The sequence below is a fragment of the Neovison vison genome, chromosome 2, assembly GCF_020171115.1.
Source record: "Neovison vison isolate M4711 chromosome 2, ASM_NN_V1, whole genome shotgun sequence".
In the NCBI taxonomy this organism is placed as follows: domain Eukaryota; kingdom Metazoa; phylum Chordata; class Mammalia; order Carnivora; family Mustelidae; genus Neogale; species Neogale vison.
The window spans coordinates 48,711,704-48,733,149 of NC_058092.1; the positions used below are offsets into that span (position 1 = coordinate 48,711,704).

General features: G+C 46.2%; 1 protein-coding gene across 3 annotated transcripts in view; it reads left to right on the forward strand.

Annotated features, from left to right (window-relative positions):
* FGGY (FGGY carbohydrate kinase domain containing) overlaps nucleotides 1–21,446 on the forward strand; it is a 387,944-nt gene that overhangs the window by 289,573 nt on the left and 76,925 nt on the right. For 2 of the 3 annotated variants that reach the window (XM_044238342.1, XM_044238341.1), the window contains 3 exons: nucleotides 7,306–7,380; nucleotides 12,994–13,114; nucleotides 19,361–19,455. In XM_044238342.1, the coding sequence (XP_044094277.1) occupies nucleotides 7,306–7,380; nucleotides 12,994–13,114; nucleotides 19,361–19,455 (291 nt within the window). The remainder of the gene's footprint in view (nucleotides 1–7,305; nucleotides 7,381–12,993; nucleotides 13,115–19,360; nucleotides 19,456–21,446) is intronic. The other variant, XM_044238340.1, reaches the window with a different exon arrangement.

The following is a 21,446-nucleotide window of genomic DNA, read 5'->3' on the forward strand; positions in this document are numbered from 1 at the left end:
CGGATGGGTATTTGCAAGAGCTCGGTAGAAGCCAGAGGTGGTAACCCAGTGGTTTCCTCTGATGGGAAGATAGATGACACAGATGGAAGCTCATGAGCTAATTCAAGCAGCTCTGGACTGGTACATTTATCAGGCTTATGAAGACATGGACTCTTTGACGTGAGTCTGTTGATGATTTTGTTACAATGTAATGCTGTTTCATCTCACCATTTTTTTTTTACATATTGTTTTTGCTTATGACAAATTGAGTCCTATAACAAGGCTTGATATCCTAAGTGTCCTTCAGCTGGGTTTCCCTTAATATGTTTTCTTACTGAACAACTTATTTAGCAGCTGGTATTTGGTTTCATAGTAGGGATCATTTTTTTCTAGAACCGCATTATGTCAGGTCCCATGACAGATGCTTTACATACATCATCACCAACTCCAATAGGAACCCTACCTGAGGGACGCCTGGGTAGCTCAGCTGTGAAGCGTCTGCCTTCAGTTCAGGTCATGATCCCAGGGTCCTGGGATCGAGCCCCGCATCGGGCTTCCTGCTCAGCGATAAGCCTGCTTCTCCCTCACCCACTCCCCCTGCTTGTATTCCCTCTCTCACTGTGTCTCTCTCTGTCAAATAAATAAAATCTTCAAAAAAAAAAAAGAAAAAAAAAAAGAACCCTGCTTGACAATGTTGTTGCCCCATTCAAAGGGGTGAAGAGATTAAGGCCCAAAGAGTCAGAGTTATTTGCCCAGAGGAGAGGAAAACAGAAGTATTACAATCTAGTCAGTTCACACTGAGGTCACTGACATCCTTTTGGGGGGGGAAAAAAAAAACAAACCCTAGGTTTTTGTGTTTAAAGGCTCCTACTCTGCTTTCAGTGTGTCTGCCACATTTCCTCCTCATTTTCGGGACTTTTTAAAAATTATGTCAGATTCAAACATTGTTTTCTTAGTGCTTTCTATCTTCCGTAACTATACCAAACAACAAGTAAAACTCAGGGGAGGCAGGCAGGGGGAATATGGATTATAGGCAGGAGTCCTTCCCCAGGTAGTATGGCATGGTACAAGACTGAGGGATGAATCAGGAGAAATCTGCTGGGAGGACCCAACAGATAAATAAAGGGATAGCTCTAAGGCCAAGGGACCAAAGATGGGATCCAAGTTTGTGTAAATCAAGACAGGTTGGATGACACACACTAAGGGCCAGGACAGTTGACCAGAATAGCTTTGGCAACCAGAGCACTGAATATTCAAGTGACTTAGATTTAGAGTCTCAGAAGGGCAACCAAGATGTGAAATGTCTGTTCCATCTGGGGAACAGCAAATGACCAGCGTATCACGGACGGTTTGCCAATAGAATAAGGTTGCGAGAGAGAATGTCAGTCTAGTCATTGTGAGTTTATTAATTGTCTGTTGCTGCTTTAATAATTATCACAAACTTAAAGGCTTAAAGTTATGATCTCACAGTTCTGTAGGTCAAAAGCCTGGGCTGCCTCAGCTGGTTTCTTTGTTCCAGTTCTCATAAGAATAGAACCAAGGGCTCTTATCTGGAGACTCTGGGAATAATCTACCAGATTCATCCAAATTGTTGGCCAAATTGAGCTCCGCACAGTTGTAGGATGGAGGTTCCTGTTCCCTGGCTGACTGTCAGCCGGGGGTCCTCAGCTTCTGGAGGCCACTTGCATGCATTTCATGACTCATTACCGCCTTCTTCCATCTTCAAAGCCTCCAGTAGCCAATCATATCCTTCTCAGGCTTTAAATCTCTCTGGTTTCCATTTCTGCCTCATTTCTCCTGCCTTTTACTGGATTGCTTGATTGGCTCTTCTGCTCTTAAGGGCTCATGTGATTACTTTGGGTTTCTACTGAATGATCCAGGATCATCTCTGTATTTTAAGGTCACCTGGCTAGGAACTAGTTCCAATTTGCGGAGTCCCTTTACAGCGGTGTCTACATTGGTGTTTGATTGCGTAACTGGGGGACAGGAATCTTGGGGAGCATCTTTAGAGTTCCACCACCACACTGTGTTAACACATTTATCGCATTTCCCAAATCTGGGTGAGTTTTAGGCAATGCCAAGTGTTAGCCTTGATTCCTGGTACTTAACTGAAACCTCAGGGAGATTTGTTCCCTTTTTCTTCCAGGCTGCTGATTATTTCAGACCTGTTCTTCAATCACTGTTCTCTCTCCAGAGATTTTCTATAATTTTTTCTCCCATCCTCCTCATTTCCTTGCTATCTGTCCATCAGCTCTGCCTATATTATTGACTAAGCAAACAGAGCTTTGTGCTCTTCGTGTTCTGAAAATCTTTCTACAATTCCCTTGAGCCTTGGATACTACCCCATCAAGCTCTGATGGCCCTAAAAAAATCTCCGGACTGGGGATCCTGTTCTCTTGTCTTTTGTAATCTTTAGAGACCCCTTGAGAATATTTTTAAGCTTTTTTTCTTACTAAAAAATATAACTAATTCCTTTAACAACTAAGAAGGAAAAAAAGAGCTAACTAAATTACTACTACATTTTTTTTAAGTAATTTCAACTATTTTAGGACCTATCAACCCATAATTCACAATGCCAAGGTTAAGGACAATTATTTCCACAATTTATTGCACATTAGGACCTTGCTGAAATGCAAATTGCTGGGCCCACACCAAAGAGTCAATAAATCTGGAGTTGGAGCTCAGGAAGTCTGCGTTCAGCTAAGATCCTGGGGAAGGGTTAGAGACGTGCCCATGCTCTCACAGCTACTAAGTGGCAACAAGATGTAAGGTGAAGTCCAGGGTGAAATTCATCTGTGCTTCCTATTTACAGAGTGAATGAAAGTGTGTAGGTAGATAAGGACTAAGGCTTCTCTAAGGAGTCCTTGGAGGTAAGTCCCTCATTATCCTATCCCTGGGCACTCACCAGGGGTATACTGCTTCTGCACACTCTTGACGTTCTTATCTTCAACATTATGATCCTGATGCTGACGGTCAACATGCCTTCTGCCCTGTCTTTCCCAGGCTAGTCTTAAGTGCCCCTCATAACACCCTGTGGGTACCCATACCATGTTGAAGGAGATGCTTTATTGCCACATTCCAATTAATGAATGGGATAGAACCCTACATGCATTTAAGAGAAAGAGAATGAACATTTATGGAGAGAAAGGGAAAGAAAATCAACATTAATTGCCACCTATGCTCACGGAGTTGGCGCTATAAGGGTTTAGCTCTGGTAGATGCAGTCTAGCTTCCTGAAAAAGTAAGACACTTTGCAAATGTTATTTAATCTTCACACAAATGCCTTGAGGCATCATTATCCCTATTTCATAAATGAGAAAAAAAATTGAGGCTCAGAAAGGTCACAAAACTCACACCATTATGCAGCCAGTTGGGAGAATGTCAAGATCTGAACCTTGGTGTCTTCCTTCATAGCTTGTCATCTTTCCATTCCCCCACACTTCCCTTCCAAGCTCAAAAATCCCAAGATTTATGTAAGTATTTTATAATCATTATATAGGATGTTGAAGGCATTAGTTGTAGTTTGCATTTCTGTGGCCACCATATACATCCCACATCTCTAAATATTACTTTTAAGTAATTTCAATTTCTCTTGCAATTCTCCTCATTACATAGTAGCAAAATAAATAAAATGTGCTTACTGGCGCAACTCTCCCATGGGGCTTCCCCCACACATTTCACTGTCTTGCCCAAACATTCATAATGGGGACATGCACATCTTCTATAAACGCACTGCTTCCACTTACTCTTTCTTCCCACTTCCTCTTATGGATGGAACCATCCAGCCCTCTCTGCTCATCTGTCACACCTTGGCTTTGTCACTGGTTACAAAGCCACATGTCCCCCAGCACATTCCTGGAATTCACGGGGTGCTGCTGCCACTTCCCTGCCAAGATGGTTCCCCAAGGGGACTCTGCAGCCTCCTGAATGGTCCACATGTCATGCATTCCTTAGATAGTTCTGTTTTGGGCCAACAGCCATTTGACTTTTGCCAACACAGGGCTGAGGTCCCTCTTACTGGAGAGAAAAATCAAATGGAATTGATTACCTGTCCTTCCAGAGTCTCCATCTGCGTATCAGATGAGATGTGAAGCAAGAGGGCCCCAACCCATAGTAACTTCACACTTCCGCGGAGTCACATTTCAACTCTGTGGCTCTGGTGTTCGAGGTGTTGGAGGGGCCGATGGGAGAGCTGTGCTTGCTTATTCCCTTTTGTTGCTGAGCACCTTCTTCCCTAGAATAATGTCTTCCTTTATGAAGGATAGCCATGTTCTATTTATCAGAAAAAGAAAAGCGATGTCACCCATCCTGTGTCCCTTTTGCTGGAGCTACTAGCAAGCTCCGGAGTTAAATTTAGTGCTCATTTGCATGAGCTCATTCTCGGTTTCTGGAGAAAAGTAACTGTCTTCTCTTTTCTCCTCTATGATTTCTGAACTCTGGAGGTATTAGACATTTAGAGAAGGGGCCATGATTCATTGACTGATTGACTGATTTTTTTTTTTTTTTTTTTTGCTTGAATACCAATACTTTGGGGGAAGTTCTCATGAATATTTACTGGGGATAAAGAAAATGAAATCTGGTGATATTGTACCCCTTCTGTCTTAGTAAGGGGCTCTTACTGATCAAGGAGGATATCAGAAGCAGTTATAGTGTCAATGTTATACACGGCACTGGGGTTCCTAGTCAACTAATCTCATGTACAAAGTCAAATTTCTTCCCCATTCAGTGACAGTTTATCCAAATATTGTCTTTAGAACCCACCTGCAGGAGATGTGAGTCTGCTAAGCAGATACATACCCAGTCACACAAAGGATCGTGGCTTGATTTCCATTGTAGTCATGACCCCAGAAAGGAGCCAGAGATAGCCTGCCTCCCTGACTGCCCCCTGGAAGAGAGGTCTAGGCCTGGGCCAACTTAACTTTTCTAACAGACAAGTGGCAGAGATGCTGTTGAGGCCAGGCCAGTACAGAAGAGGGAGAACACTCAGGATGAGTACGGTTTATCCAGGATCATCGCATGCCAAGGAGCTGGTTGATCACACAGGGTACTTGCATGAAGGGACATATGACAGGGCTGAGATCTTGTCCACTGTGCTCCTTATCATAGTTCACTCTCCCAGATGGGATGCCTTCTGCATTAGTCCACCTGGAGGGAGTACTTTTATCTAATTCATACAAGGGTTCCATCTGAGCTACAGGGACAGTCCTCTTGCCCCAACCTCGTATAAGCCACTGTGATGAGGAAAGCTAAGTGTAGCAAGGAGGGTCGATGGGAAGCCTGGAATGAGCAACTAGAAGTGATGTTCCAGTGTTCTTTCTTGGGGCACAGAGCAAATGACCCTCCCCTCTGCAAATACATGAAGAGCCAAGGTGGTAAACATGATCGCCCTATAATCATTGCATTAGACACAAAAGGCTAGAATGTCAGGAAAGACAGTGGTATACAAAAGGAAAAAGGAGCATTGTCACTAATTCACACATTGAACAGATAGGAACCTAGTGCCTACTGGGTGCCAGACTCGGTGCTAGGCATAGAGGTTGCTGCGCGAGTCTCCCAGGTAGTCTGTTGGAACAGCTAGGGTCGGTTTCCATCCTCTGTGTTCCCTGGGCCACATTATTTCCTTACACACGTGATGAAGTGAACTTCTGCAATGTCAGTAGTGTTCACGTTCTCCCTTCCTTCCAGTGTTTCTACTGTACGTTGAGATCTCCGGGGAACTTCACGAGGGATGTTCCTCCTCAGGATTGTTGGCTTGGGAGGATGCATACCCAGAATTCCCTTCTGGCCTCTCACTCAAACCTTCTGTGTTCCCTTGTGTTAAAATCAAAGACACAGTTCTCATCTGCTTACCCAGTTATTTGCTGAGAGATATTATCAGCAGGTGGCTCTGCAGAATTCAGGAGTTCCTGCATCAGCGGACTTCCATGAGGGCTCAGAGTAGCCAAAGCCCAGGATTCTAAGTGAGGAAGGGTTTGCACGGATGCTGGAGAAGTAAGCAGCGGCGAGCCCGGAAGGATGCACCTAAAACAGCACAGGCATTTCTGTCTCTAGAGGAGGGTAGCAGGGAAGTGTTAACAGGGAGGAACATGATCAGATTTGCCTGGGAGAACAATTACTACTCCATCGTGAAGAGCAATATTAGGGAAGGGCCCTTCAGCACACGTAAAGGACAGAATGGTGGCCTGGATTGAGGAAGTGAGTGACAGCATGGAAAGAAGGGATGGATTCACTAAAGATTCAGGGGAGCAAGTGGGCAAAACTTGGACACTGTGTAAATACGGGAAGAAGAGAAAAGTCGGGGAGGAGTGCTGACAGGTCTTGGTCTGGGCCATGGCGTGGTATCTGTGCCCTGCAGTAGGTCAACACTGGCCCCCCTTTGTCATAGCTCAGGGTGCAATCTGGAAAGGGTAATTAAAGGGGACTGGAGAGATGAAGGAAAGGGACCTGGGTAGACCACTCAGCTACCCCACTTTGAATCCAGGCTGCCTGTCGCCACCTTGTTGCACTTAGGATCATACCCACCGTAGGCCATGAGTAAACATATGTTATGTTACTTAATTTTGTAATGTGAAAATACAAAGTAAACTCTGGTACTGATGCCCATGAAATTCAGAGCAGGCTTCAAGAACCCATCTAGGGATGTCCCAAGAGAAGGCATTCGTGAATGGGTGATGGGAAGGAGGGACTTGTCTTGAACAGGTCTTGAAGGCATCCAAATTCAGCATCCTGTTCAGTTCTGGAATCTCTCAGAAATTGACATACTCTGTAGAAGCATGTGGTTCCGATTGACTTTAATGGGATTCCCTTGCAAAGCACAGATTGTAAATTATCCCCTAGTAGGTATAACATTTATAGAAGACATATTATTTTACCCTGAATACCCCCTGGATGCTGTTACACTGAATTTCTGACAACGGCAGAACTCGAAATAAGATCATCTTTTGCTAGAAGCCACTGCTTCATGTTGATCTCTGTAAGCCGAAGAAAATGGGTGTTTGTCATAAAAGAACATTTTCTTTAAAGGGGAAGAAAGACCTTTAATTCCATGCTAAGGAATAACAAACACGATCTCCGTAGAGTGTTTGTTTTGTTTTGTTTCATTAATACAAGGCAGGGCACTTTCTCTTGGAGAAGAAATGATAGTTTTTCCCAGATCTGGAGATTAAACAATTTGGTAGTCATTTCACGTTCAGCTCACAAAAAGGGGATTTGCATATGAACTTGTTTGGGCAAGAAAACACATCTGAACGTGTTTCATGGGAACTATCTCTATCCGTGGCAGTTCCTTTTGGCCATCTCTTTCTTTTCTTTTCTTCCTCTCTACAGGTCACCGGGTTGAAACTGTCTCAGGACCTCGATGATCTTGCCATTCTCTACCTGGCCACAGTTCAAGCCATTGCTGTAAGACACTTTAATGCCATTTTTAAAGAGACTTAGGGCTATCAATAAACCTTAGGCCACATGCTCCTCCAGGATACGTCATGTGCTGTGGGACAGAGATTGTTAATTAAAAGGGAGCTTGCCAAAGAGAGATGCGTGTCTTTTCGGAAGGAAATCTTGACGAAGGTCTTCACCTGCTTTACTAGTCACCTCACATAGATGAAAGCTGAAAGGAGTTCGGGTCTTTGAACATCATTCTTGGCATTTATTTAATTTGTCTTCCAAGTTCAATTAAGGAGAAGCAGATGCCATTTATGCTTGCATTAAGAAAAGCCCATGTTAAGAATGTGCAGACTTCTAAAACACACGATATCGCTCACTTTGCAAAAGGATTCATTACAGGGTTCCTTTAAATAGTAAGCATCCTTAGTGTTTGTTTTTAGATAATTAGCTGCTTCAATGAGAGGTTTGGATGGTTAGGGAGAGAAGGAGGGGAGAATTTAACATATTAGGAACTCCTACGCTGAAGATCAATCCAAAATGAAAACAAAATCCTGGAAGCGTAAACATCTCAGTCTAAAGGGTCTTATTCTCCCACAGTGATCCAAAAATGGGGTACATGCACAGACGACGGTATGTGTGCGTCTGTTAGGAAGTACATTTTGGAGGAGTGGGTCATGGCTTTTGAGGTTTCAGAGCTAGGAGGAATCCCAAAATTACAATTAATTAAGTGAGGCTTAGCCACTCTGGTAAGAGAGCATGGACCAACAGAAAAGAAAAATCAGTTCACTGAATTCTGATTCCAAATTTATTTTTCAGAGACACACTGAAAGTTTTTTGTTTTTTTTTTTGTTGTTGTTGTTAATGTTACATGGACATACTCTATGCCATTTGGTTATTTCGTTTCTCTACATGCCACTTCCTTCAAAGCCTCATTCCTTCAAATACCAGAACTACATACATTTTTTCCATACATCCGTACCACTAACAGAAGCGCGTGTCTTACGTTCGCGTTTGTCCAGGTGCTGTGTAGGTGGGTAAGAGAGCAGAGCCTCCCGACCATGAAGGGAACATATGGTCTTTCGTGGAACAGGCCAACTCGATTAGAGGAAACAGTCCTTGTAGATCATATGCCAGTTTGACTGTATCTTCCTGAAGCAACTGTCATGGATTTAATAGCATGGCCAGTTCAGTGAAATCAGTCAGTTGGCACTATTTATGGGAACTTGGTCAAAACCACAATTCGGGCATTTACCAAAGTGGAGGGAGTGAAGGGTAAAATGAATATGGAAGAAATTAATGTGCATCAGTAGTAAAGATAATTGTTTAGTGATCCTGTTTTACGGTAATAATGATGATAATGATAAATAATATAGTTCTGGGATATTAAGTGACAGGCACTGTGCTAAATATTTACAAATATTGCATGACGTAACCTAGTGAGATAGACGTGAGTATTCCTGTTCGACACAGTAGAAAACTAAGCCTCAGCAAGGTTCATTAACCTGCCCAAATTCATACAGCTAGTAAGTGGCAGAGCTGGGATGGGAAGCCGCGGCTTTCTGAAATAAAGGCATATGAAGTATTGAGGAACTTTCATTTTCTGGTTATCAGTGCTAGTGTCTTAGAAAAGTCTTAGCGTGGAATGAAGTGACTGTGCAGAAATGGGACATGAGAGCTGTGAGCTGTTCATGCTCTGAGTACACGCTAAGAGGCCGACCAAGGGGCACCGTCACATGATGGTAAGGACTGTCCCCTCTCACTGACACCCACTTGCTGTGCCAGGCACCAGAGTACCTACCCAGAGTGGCTTAGGACAGTCACCCTGTGAGGAGGTGGGATTGTCCTTGTTTTCCAGGCAGAGGGAAAACCACCTTGCAGGGTCAGATAGCCGGCACGTGGTCGAGTCAGAACCCAAGCCCGTCCGAGAACTCCCTGCCTCACTCCCATTCTTCGGCTCCTTTCCACTCCGCCAACCTGCCTTTCCCTTTGAAATGTTTATAAAAGCGACACGGATGGAATCCGCTTTCAGGCATTTCTAAGACCAGTTTTTATTTCACACATCTTAGCAAACGTTGTTGTTTTGGCCGGGATCGCCTCACAAGAGGCCCCCTTCCTGGTGAGAATGCTGCAGCCGTCCAAGAATATATAAATGGGGCTAAACGGGACACGAGCTGGATGGAGCCAGCTCCAGTTTCCCAAACACCACACACTCGAAAAATCAATCTTGTATTTAATGGCTCATACGTGTATTAAGAGCTATCATATTTATTCTGTCCGTCGTTTAATGACCTTTATAATACCATGGAGGGGAGGAAATTTGAGGCAGATCATTTGATAAGGTTTTTCCGCAGGGTCTGTTGAATTGGGAGTTCAGTCCATTTTGCAAAGGTACCAGGCTCTGCTGATCTTTCAGGCAAAAATGTGCATTTTAATGAAGGAGTCTGAGCATAGATATTTTCCCATGATGTTCAACTTGGAAAAAAACAATTTTTTTTTGTTTGTTTCACTGGCTCTGAAGATTACCCTAGCCCCTGCTTGCTGTGAATACGTTAAAGTTAAACAAATTGCTCTCTGTCGTGATATCTGTGGTTGGTATTTTGTAGGAAGAGAATGAAAGAGACATTGTAATGAAGTTAACTTAGGCCTGTGCGAAACTCTCCATGAAGTAAAATTCTCTCTTGATCACACTTAATTGAAAGACTTGTCAGACAACCGGTTTATCCATAGCCTGTTCATCTATAGTTTTCCTTTCAGAATAGACCCTTAAAAAGTACTATTTGCATTTGAAGTCTCTCGATTTGCATTTAGTTCTGTACATTCCCAGTGGAATAGCCTAATTTTAATTTAAATTTCTCTGTGAAAACATTTTTTCCAGAAAGGTGAGCACAAAATCATTTTAGCACAAAGCCCTGTGGCGGGGCATTTAAGGAGGGTGGAACGTTTCACCCCAGTGGAGCCTGGGACACCCGAAGGGAAGGCCCTGTTGCTAGCTGCCAGCCCCAGTGGGAAATTCCAGTCAACAATGCCACGGGGGTGGGGGGAGAAAGGCGCAGGCTGTCTCAGCCCCTCCCAAGGGAGTGCCTCTTGTTCTGATACTTTTTTTGCCTTTTCCCAAGGGAATGTGCTTTGTGTTACCCTCTGCTCTGGCCTGCTAATCACGTGAGCCGCAGGTCTGTGATTTTAGAAGTATGGGAAATACCAGTTTTGCATGGTATTTCCACCGGTTCGGAGGGGAGGCTTGGTACAGCCATCCTCTCCCAAGGCCGACCATACTGCCTCAGGCAAATCCCGTAACCCCTACATGGGGATAACAAGGTGCAATTTTTTAGTTTATCCCAAGACGAGCGAGGATAGCAAAGTGCATAGCAGAGTGCCTAGACTACAGCTAATAACCAGAATGGTGCTCACCCCCAAGCCCCTTCCATGTACTCGGCACTCCTGGGTGTGCTGTGCATACACTGTCCACAACAACAGCCCTGCAAGGCAGGCATTGATATTTCATCAAATCTAAGACCACATTAAAATTGTTTCTGCGTGTTAACATTCCTGACAATTCATGGAGTTTTCCAATGCATGAATATGATCTTACTATTACTTAAAAAAAAAAAAAAAAATGAGGCTTGAGTCTTAGAAAGGTTGGATACAGGTTGGATTCAAGAAGGAGGTGAAATGTCCTAATGCCATCCCAGCGTTTTTGAGTTCAGAAGTCATGCTCTTGGCTGCCCCTCCAGCAGACTAGGCTGTCCTGCCGTCCACAGACACTGACTGATCCATGGTGGACGCCAGGGCGTCTGTAGGCCTCCCGAAATCATTTATTATGCCATTTTGTCAGTGACTTTCTTCTGGAAAGGTCGGTAGGTTTTATCATATTCTCAAGAGGGTTCATGACCCCCCAAAAGCTTAAGAAAGAACATCTGTGGGTAATCAGCCACATGCAATAAGCAGGATCTGGCCTTATACGGTACAACATGTTTTAATTTTTTTTTAACACACTACATCTGTGGATTATTTTTGGAGGCCCAAGTTTTACCTAATCCATATTCTTACCAGATTCGCTAATAGCTGAAGGCCTCTGGGCTGGAACTGCTGTGCTTTTGCTCCCGAACTGCCCCCGTCTCTCCTAATTTACTACACAGCGTTCAGGATTTCATGACCCCTGGTCCCCAGAACACCTTCTAGCCACTCCGTTTCCCAGAGGCGCCCCCAGGCACGGGTGAGACAGCTCTCCAAGCAGCCAGGTCTAAAGAAGCTTCACTTGCCCTACATCTCACCCCAAGGGGACAGTGGTCGGGGGACATCATGACTACTTCCCAAACGCTCTTCCTTCACTTTGGTTAAGTCTCTGATACAGCCTGCCCTCACGCTAAACTACCTCCTTCTCTGCACGCTTGGGTACCACCTTCGCAGCAACATTGTCATTGAGTCTGTGACACTGGCTCGCATCTTCTCTCCAGCCCCAACCCGCCTTCTTCTTGGCAGTTGCCCCATCTGTGGCCTCCGAGATCCTTGACCTTCTCCTCCCTCTGCTTTGTCAACTCACCCCCTTGTCCACACCTGGCACTGTGTCATCCCTCAGAATTAATCACTCTCTAAACATCTCAAGAGCTCTCTCTCCACCAGAAACAAACCAGATCTCCCTCACTTCCATCCAGAGCCCCTTCCTCAACCATTGCCATGTGGCAGCCTCCTGAAGTCATGTCACAGTTCATCTTTTTGGTTTTAATCCTTGACGCAAGTAAATTTGATTCGTGAGCTTCTCGTTTTTGAACTTGCAGATAAACTAAGATTTTTAGCTGTTTGTGTAGCCCAGTTAAAACTAAAGAATTGCACATTAACATTCACCCCGGCGACCCTGCGGTGGTGCCCTTTTCCCAGGCATCCACGATTTTGACTGGGTTGAGTAGACTGAGCAAGGATGAGCATGGCAGATTTTAGGGAGATATTGGCACACGAGGTCAGATACGAAAATACAAGCAAGCCAGAGTGTGTGATTTCCACAACATCCCAGACTGCAAAGGACGGACGGATGGGCTCTGGCTCCTGAAACATCTCTGGAGAACCGCTGCCTGGTTTCCGGTGATAACAAAGGTCAGCGTAGCCCTTTGTCAGTCTGACGTCTTACTCTCACTTCATGCGATTAGGGCTCTCGTCCCCTGTTCCTGCTGCTGGTGTAATTGAGCACCCTTTTCCAAAGAACAAACCTCTTTAGCTCCTATCACTGGAAGGAAGACTGACTCAGAGACCCCTGGCCACTTCCTCCAGCCCCCATCCCTGCTAGAGGATCCAGGCCACAGTGGACATTCCGTAATTATTTGCTTCGGGGAAGCCTGTTCATATGAACTGTGTGAACATCGTCGGTTGGTTTTGTCAATGTTGTGTAACGACTGGTGGAAGCACATGGTAGAGTAATTAAGAAGGTTTGGAGTCAGACGGGCCCAGGCTGGAATTCCCGCCCTGCGACCTCATTAACTGTGTGATCAGAAGCAGCCTAATCTCTCGGAGCCTCAGCGCTCTGAGACTGTGTGCAAAGCTCTCAGTGTGGTGTCTGGGGCTGGGTAAACGCTTAGTGAATGTTCCAGAGCTTTTCCTTGCACTGCTATACTGATGTTTTCTTCTGCTTTTCCCTTTCAGTTTGGCACCCGCCTCATCATAGAGGCCATGGAGGCGGGGGGACACTCTATCAGCACGCTTTTCCTGTGTGGAGGCCTGAGCAAGAATCCCCTTTTTGTACAGATGCATGCGGACATCACTGGTGAGTCTGGGGAGGAAGAGAATAGGTCGTTTGGAGCCTGGCAGCAGATGTCCCTGGCTGAGGGCCGCACGGGGTTGGAAATAGCAGAGGTTAGGGGTGATGTGCCAGATTATTTTGTTTTGTTGTTGTTGTTGTTGTTTAAGGTTTTATTTATTTATTTGACAGAGAGAGAGAGATCACAAGTAGGCAGAGAGGCAAGCAGAGAGAGAGAGGAAAGCAGGCTCCCCACTGAGCAGAGAGCCTGATGCGGGGCTTGATCCCAGGACCCCAGGATCACGACCCGAGCCGAAGGCAGAGGCCCTAACCCACCGAGCCACCCAGGTGCCCCATAGATTATTTTGAATCTTTAGGTAAAAATGTATTTTCTTTCTGATTGATAACTGTGAAGTGTTTATAGTCATGATGGAGAAAGTGACTTCTCTGTGAATCCAATGATTGAATAATCCCAAGAAACAAGATGAGAGATGTCAGCAAGGGCTAGGTTGTAATTTAAGCACTTCTGAAACTGTCTGAGCACCTCTTCTGATGCACGATTGTGGGGAATATTGAAGAGATAGAGATGAGTAATACAGGATTCCTGTCCCCAAAGATCTTGAAGTCTGTTGACAAGGACAGACAGATGTGCAAATGTAGTGTGGCAGGAGCTCAGAGTAAGAAATCCATGGAGTTTTATGGGGACATGGTGGGGTACTGCACCCTGGTTTGGACCTGCGATGAGGCAGGGCAAGTGGTCAGGAGGAAGGGACAAGGAAGCTGTCTTGAAGAAAGAATACAGAGCCCAACTGCTGTGGGAACAGGGGTCTGGCTGCAGATGGGAATTTGAGCCCTGAGACCCCGAGATCTTATGATTCGTTCATAGCATGTGACACAGAGAAAATCTAGGGTCATGGGCTGATTCCTTTGTGATATGAGCACAGCAGAGCAGGATTGTTGGTGCAGATCCCTAGACCTTAAGAAAGGGACCCCGTTGGCCGGAGGCTAGCTAGTATTACAGAGCCGAGCCTGGACTTCCATCCCTCGGGAACTCGTGGCCTCAGGCCTCTTGCTCCTTTCTCCCGTGGTGTCTTCTAGAGACTGGCATCCTCCCCACCCCATACCGGGACCCACACACCATGGCCAAGCACCAGAGTAGGACAAGGGAAAGGAAGCAGAAGGGGAATGAACCCTGCCCACAGCCCCAGCTCAAGCGTGACATGAGCCCACCCTTCATCATGGTCTCTTGCTCTTCCCCATCCGTGGGCTCCTTCCCTAACAACTGGGTGGGTCAAGGTCCCTGCCCTGGATGCTGCCTCATCATGTCACCTGTGCCCCCTCCAGACCATGCAGATCCCTGCAAAGGAGAGCTTTACCAAATGCCAAGGGCATTGTTAACCCTTGCCCTTTGTGAGACAAATTAATTGCTAATTAATATACTTATTAATGCTAATTAATATACTTATCCCCATTTTAGATAGAGGTAAGAAGACTGAGGCACAAGCCAGAGAACTTTTCCAAAAAAAGCACCTAGTCCCAGGGTAAATATATCAGAATTTTAGTATGGAAATTACTACCATTAACCAAACTCCCACCGTGTGATGCTGGAGTCATTATATATTAAACCTCATGAACTGCTGAGAGGTAGAAATTGTTGCCCATCTTAAAGACAAATAAACTGAGGCTCAGGGAGGTCAGTGAAATTGCTTGTCCGAAGTCAGACATCAGTGAGAGTGGAGAGGCGGCACCAGGACCGTGACCCGGAGTGTCTAGGCCCAGCGCCCCCTACATTGCACTGCCCATCCAGGTTTCTTAGCTTTTCTGAGCAGTTTGTAATCAAGTGATGATTACTATTTCTTTACCAAAGAGTCTACAGCCTATGGATGTGGGCCATTCTGAGGCAAAAAGAAGAAAGATCTAAAAAAGGAGCCCAATTACCTTGTAGTTTTCCCCAAGAGAAAACCAATAACCACATTTTATCTAAAAGTCAGCTGGTGGGTCAGATAAGATTCCCCTTTAAAATGTGATTTGTGAGTGACTTCCCAATTTGCTGTCCTCTCATAACCACAAAGCCTTCCTACCTGGGTGCAGGAGAAGATCCCCCTGGGCTAACACATCACCTGCAGGAAATGGGGCAGAAGGCCCGAGAGAGCAGAGCAGTCTGAGTGCCCCTGGTCCTGACCCCGCACTGTGGCTCCCGCCTTAATGAAATTGGGTCCTCTTCCAGGCCTCACATCCCTGAGCTGACTCAGAAGCAGGGGGTGCAGCAGCTTTACAGAAAGTTCTGCTTTGGAAACTGGTCTTCAGGCTGTTGAATGAAAAGGCTGTTCATCATTATTTGGATTCCGATTGAAACTGGACCCTTTGTCTCTGGCTGCGGACCAGTTCCAGTTCCAGACAAAGGGACCTTTTCTTTGGCTAGAATTCCTCTGCTTTGGAAAGCTGTGACTGACAAGTGATGGCAAAGTGCATCTGCCTTTAGATGCTTTGGGTTCTGCTCAACTCATTAATGCATCAGATAAAATAGTTCACATTCCAGGCAGAGCTGCCTTCTTCCTCGCCTTCACCCAGCGCTCGGAGAAAAGAACACATTTGCATCTGTTCCTGTAAGAGGCACGTACACAGCGCGGGTGGGTAGGTAGCGTCTTTGATGCCTTTCAACATTGTAATTGCTCTAGTTTTCTTTGGACCTACGTGAGTCTTAGGAATACCTGTCACAAACACGACGGGACTTAGAAGATTCTCTGGAGACCGTGTGCAGTCATGAAAACAGCAAGGGATCCCCTCTGTGACTTTGGGCAAATTGCTTTACCTCTCCGAGCCTCGCTGTCCTCTTCTGAAAGAAAGAATATCCTCTCCCTCTCATACGTCCGCTGAGAAGTACCCGCTGACGGGTATGTGAGCACCAAGCTCTGTGGGGGCTCAGAGTCAGTTTCAATACAGGTTCATTCGCTTCTTCCCTTAAAGCAGCCCCATGCAAAAAAAAAAAAAAAAAAAAGCGTGTTTGAGGGGAAAAAAAAAGGAGTTTAATATTTTGTAAGCAAATCTTTGCCATTTGGGGAGCAGGCTCCTCTGTGCAAGCAGAGAGATTGGGGCTTTGCCAACTTGGGAAAATGTCTTCTACGTGAGGAGGAAGAATCTCCCTGGACCTCTGGCAGTTCGTTTCACTGTGGTTTCAAGAAATACTTGGTGTGTACTAAGTAATTGTAGGTTTCCCCCATTGACTTGGGACTAAATGTTCCTCCATCTGAATTTTGTTTTTTCAGCTCTGGCAGTTATAGCAAGGGTTTCCCCCATTCTGTCTTGTTCAGTATTTTCATCATTTGTCCTTCCATTTATTCAAATCAGAGGCCATCTCTGAGCACACCAGTGTACCAAGCACTGGGCTTGGCAGGGGGGTGCAAAGGAGAAGAATAACATCCTGCCAAAAGGGTCATGGCAAAGAGAGAAAGTGCTCTGGGTACTCTGCCTAATGTCCAGAGACTAGACTGGGGACCCAGAGGATGCTGGTGTCAGTATAAGTCAGGCCCAGGCAGGGCCTGGCAGGGAACAGTTGACACACTCGAGGTTTAGAGAAAAGTCAAACAAAGAGTCTACTTGCAGAGGTGTGGGCTGGTTGTAGGGAAACCCCAATGACCAGGCAGCCCCCTAGGGCCACCCACAGTCTTACCACCCCGAGGCTTGCAGGGTCTAGGTAGGGACCTAACCAAGCTGAGACTTGAGGGGCTGTGTAAAGAGGCTGCTGGACTAGAGCTTGGTCAAGGACATAACCATGAGGACAAGCGAGCCATTGATGAGGTCTACCCACGCCAGTGTCCCTGGACCCACAGAGGCTGGAGGTGGGCAGGGACTGATCTGAAGGAGAAGCGGAAGCAGTGAGTTGGATTCCCCCCACACCTCAGCCCCCTGAGGGGCCGGGGTGAAGAGAGCCTTTAGAGATCAGGTCAATACTAAGAATCCTAACAGCTAATGCTAATGTAGTGCTTTCTCCAACCCAAGCACTATTTTAAGTGCCTTCCCTACAATATCCTTGGAGAAGCCCTAGAGGGTGGTGAATTTTTAACCCCATTTTGTAGATGGGGAAACTGAGAGACAAAGAGGTCCAGTAACTGGCCCCAGCTCACACAGCTAGATCAGCAAGGAAACCAGAATTCAAACTCTCCCTGTCTGGCTCCGGATCACTTAGGGTGCAGCTGGAGAGCTGATGGGGGATTCATCAGGTTCACTCTGGTTTCCTGTTCCCAAGGGGAGGGAACACTGCAGGTCACTCCTTCCTGCTCAGAGCTTGTTAGGGTTTTGACAGGGTCAGGACGGGCTGGGAGGTAAATGGCGTTTGGAGGTGCTTGCTGTCTTCTAATAGAGGCTGGGTCCACAGGGATGGCCGCAGTCACTCTCCCGTCCACGTGATCCCTGGATTCTGCAAAGGCATGCAGTGCTCTCCTGATTTGGCCAACACAGCCCTTCCGTGCGGCCCGGTGTCTGTCCTTCCCCTCTAGATAGTGGGTGGGCACCTGCGCTGTCTCTTCCCACTGTTCCCGTTTCCAGCCCAGCTGAAGAGCATATAGAGGGCCTTCACTCGCCATCAGTCTTCATTGGGATGGTAGCAGCCACCGTTCTCAAGGGCTTGACAGAGGCTAGAGATGTGCTGAGCCCCGTGGGTGCATCTCTCCTGAATCCTCACTGCACACGGGTGTAACAAGACTTACTCTCATCACCATTTTACACACTGGGAAACCGAGGCTAAACCTTTAAGTAACTTCTGAAAGACCCAGGGCCAGTGGACTGGCTCTGAGCTTTTCCCAGAGACCCCGCCCCCGATACTTTCCTGCAGAATCTCAGTGGGCCCTGCAGTCTGGGGATCTGGTATTCCCGAGCCCCCTGGCTGTAGGGGGTGGGGGTGGTTCTGTTCCCGCCCTTTGTCCAGGTGGTCTGGGCAGCTGACCCAGCCTGGGAATAGCAGGAGGAGTCAGGAGGTAGTGGGAGCCCCCCACCCCCCAGGGTGAATGTGTCAGGAAGCTCTTCCCAGAAAAGACAGGAAGACAAGTCTTTGGAAAAGTCAGTCTTCTGTCTAGAGTAGATTTTCAGGTCTGGCTACAGAGTTTACCTCTGTGGAGTCTGCTGCCATCTCCTGATTAGCAAATGCATTTATACTTACATTTTGTACATTTTTACTTATATTATACATATATACACACATGGAAAATCCTGAGACTTCTAAATTCTTTCTGTTCACCTTAAACCCACTGTGATCCCTCCACTTCCAGGAGCTGGCATGTGGAGGACTTTCTTGCTGCCTGGTGGACCACTGTCCATCCTTCAGATGCCTCCATAATGCCCATCGCCTTTCTGGTGAACCTTCATTCCCTCTCCGGGACGTGGGTTCTTTCACCATTTAAGCCCTTTACTATGCGCTAGATTGTGGTTAACTAGTCTCAGTTCAGCTGTGGCCGAGATCCTGTGCTTGGCCTCACGGAGCTTCTGTTCTAGCAGGGGAGATAGATGGTAAACAAGATAAGTAATCATGCAGTGTTGGAAGATGCTGAGAAAATGGGGGTGGGGGGGGGGAGTCGTGGGTCGGGATGGCCGCAGTGAGAAATGGGTGTTTATACAAGTACATGAAGGACACAGAGGGAGTTGCTGTGTGGGCATCTGGGAGGAAGTGACGCAGACAGAAGGAACAGCATGGGCAAGTGCCCGGAAGCTGATTCAAGAAAACAAGGAGTCCAGACCAGCATGGCCAGGAGAGGAGGGGACAGTCAGGGTGGGCATCAGGTTCGGAGGCTTATAGACAGAGAAATAGGAAGCTGCCAGAAGGATTAGTTACACTCCCTTACTCTTCCCTATTCTTAGTGCATCTCAGCTGGAGAACCAACCTCCAGCATGGTCATTATCTCTTTCTTATCCACCACCTTTTTGAGCCCCGGATAGCTGGACCCGGTCAGATCCATCTCTGTATTCGCCGGGCTCCATGAGGCACTCAAGAAGTGTTTGTTGAAGGGAACTTGAACCAAATGGCAGGTAGCAGCTAGCAGGAGCCTGGGAGACCTGGGCAAAGAGGTCTCATGAGTTGATATATGGGGTGGCGGGTCCCTTGGGGCTCCTGGCTGCCTTACCTAGCAGATGCAGGCTGTGAAATCCTTTAGAATCAGGTCAGCCCAGGGACCTGAGCACTTGGGGAGCAGGCAGAGGGTGCCAACCGCGGCCTTCACGCCACATCATGTCAGGTGTTTCTGTTGCTGGCTCCCTAACCGAGGTGTGCCTTGTCCTGTGCAGGCATGCCTGTGGTCCTGTCGCAAGAGGTGGAGTCTGTTCTTGTGGGCGCTGCTATTCTGGGTGCCTGTGCCTCGGGAGATTTCGCTTCTGTACAGGTATGTAAGGACCAAGGGGTGGGACGTGGCTCCTCCCCTGTCTGAGGCTGTCCTTCCTCTCGACAGCAGCTCACATCTTGCAAAACACACATAGGATATAATTAAGAAATGATAGGTTCCAGCCAGGGAAAGCACAAACACTTCTAGCCTCAGACATATTTATTGTGGTTTTCATTTGACTTGGCCTCTGTTAGTGTTGGTCATTCTGTTTTTCTGTTAGTTTTCTGTTTTCTCCTTTAAAATAGCTCTTAAATTATTTCTTTTAATTTCCTGTTGACCTTTTTCTAAAATTTCTTGTAGCAAATGACACAGGTAAGTTTCAAAATGTCAGTGTTTCATGTAAATTTCAGATTTCTGTTTGCTTATTTCATCTCCGCCCACCACTTTCCAAATAATTTCGAGGGCTCTATCAATAAGGGATACAAATGAGAATGTGAGTTAAAAAAAAAAGAAGAAGAAGAAGAAGAAGAATTAAAGAGGAAAATAAGGAACAAAGATATAGGAAGAAGGAAATAACTCGGTGGCCATGATGGAACACAGAATTTGATTCTGAGCTTCCTGGCAGCCAAGACAAAAAACGAACCCATGATAAATTGCATAATTCTTATTTTCAAAAAAGAGGAAATGTTAGTTTCTTGTGGGAGACAAGGCTTTTCCTGCCACCAAATTGCAAAAGACATCTCATACGTAGGTTTTATGGAGAGACTCTGAGTGATAAAATAATAATATTAACAATAGGTTCATGAAAAGGTGGACAAGCAGCAGAGGAGGACTCCGGCTGCCTGGGCTCAGATCCTGTCTTGACTGCCTCCTTAGCCCTGTGACCTGACCATTTTGTTCTTCACTCCATTTCTTTATCTGTAATAATCATCAGGAGTACATTATGAGTTCTTTCTCTAGATCAGGAATGTACACATAGTCCCATTATTCCCGTTTTATAGTTGAAGAAGTTAAGGCGTGAAGAAGTGAAATAAGTTGGCCTTGGTTGGAAGAGCTAGTAAATGCCAGAACCAAGAAGTCTGGCTACCCAGCCTCAACAGAGAGTTCAAGAAATATTTGTTCAGAGAGCTTAAATGACTTATCCATGGTCTCCAGGTCAGGATGAGAAGCCGGGTTTTCCACCGGAAACCTAGTCACTAGAGTGCTATTTGTGTACCAGGAACTATGCTGGGAGCTCTTCCTGTGATCTTCCTGGCATCTGTAATCTACCCGGGCAGCAGAGTTTAGACAATAGAGATCCAAAAAGGTAACAGAACCAAAGGGGACACTGTTAGAAACATAGGTGCACAAGTCTAATTCGCCATCTGTGCACTTCGTACACATTTTGAGACGTGTGATGTCCTGCACAGTGGCCAAACCTGGGGAATGATGTCTGTGAAATACCTTTCCCAAGTCATGAATGCTAAGTGGCTTTTAACTGAAGTTTATAATCAACTGGTGCAGTTCAATTCTCAACGATTTCTGGATTTTCTGGTATTCTCTCAAAAACACTGCATGGAGTTCTTTATTGTTGAACTGTCAATTATTTGTCAGTTAGTATTTTGATGGATCCGCTAATGGAGATGTTCTCACAACGAGATGCCCTTCCGGGGACAAGTAGTAGCTAAACCAAAACCATAGAGATGCTCCGAGGGGCCCTGTGTAGTCTGGCATCATATTGTTCCCTGAACACGTCCCCCCATGTGTCTGCGTTAAAGCCCTAATTCCCAGTGTGATGGTATTTGGAAATTGAGTCTTTGGGGTAGTGATTGGGGTCGCGTGAAACTGTGAGGGTGGGGTCCACATGATGGGCTTAGTGCCCTTCCTAGGAAGAGACACCAGAGAACTGGGGCTTTCTCTGCCATGTGAGGCCTCTGCAAACCAGGAAGACAGCCCTCCCCAGAACCTGACCCTGCTGGCCCCTTCATCTTGGGTGTCCAGCCAGCAGAACTGTGAGAAAATAAGTTTCTGTTGTTTACGTGCCCAGTCTATGGCACTCCATTACGGTGGCA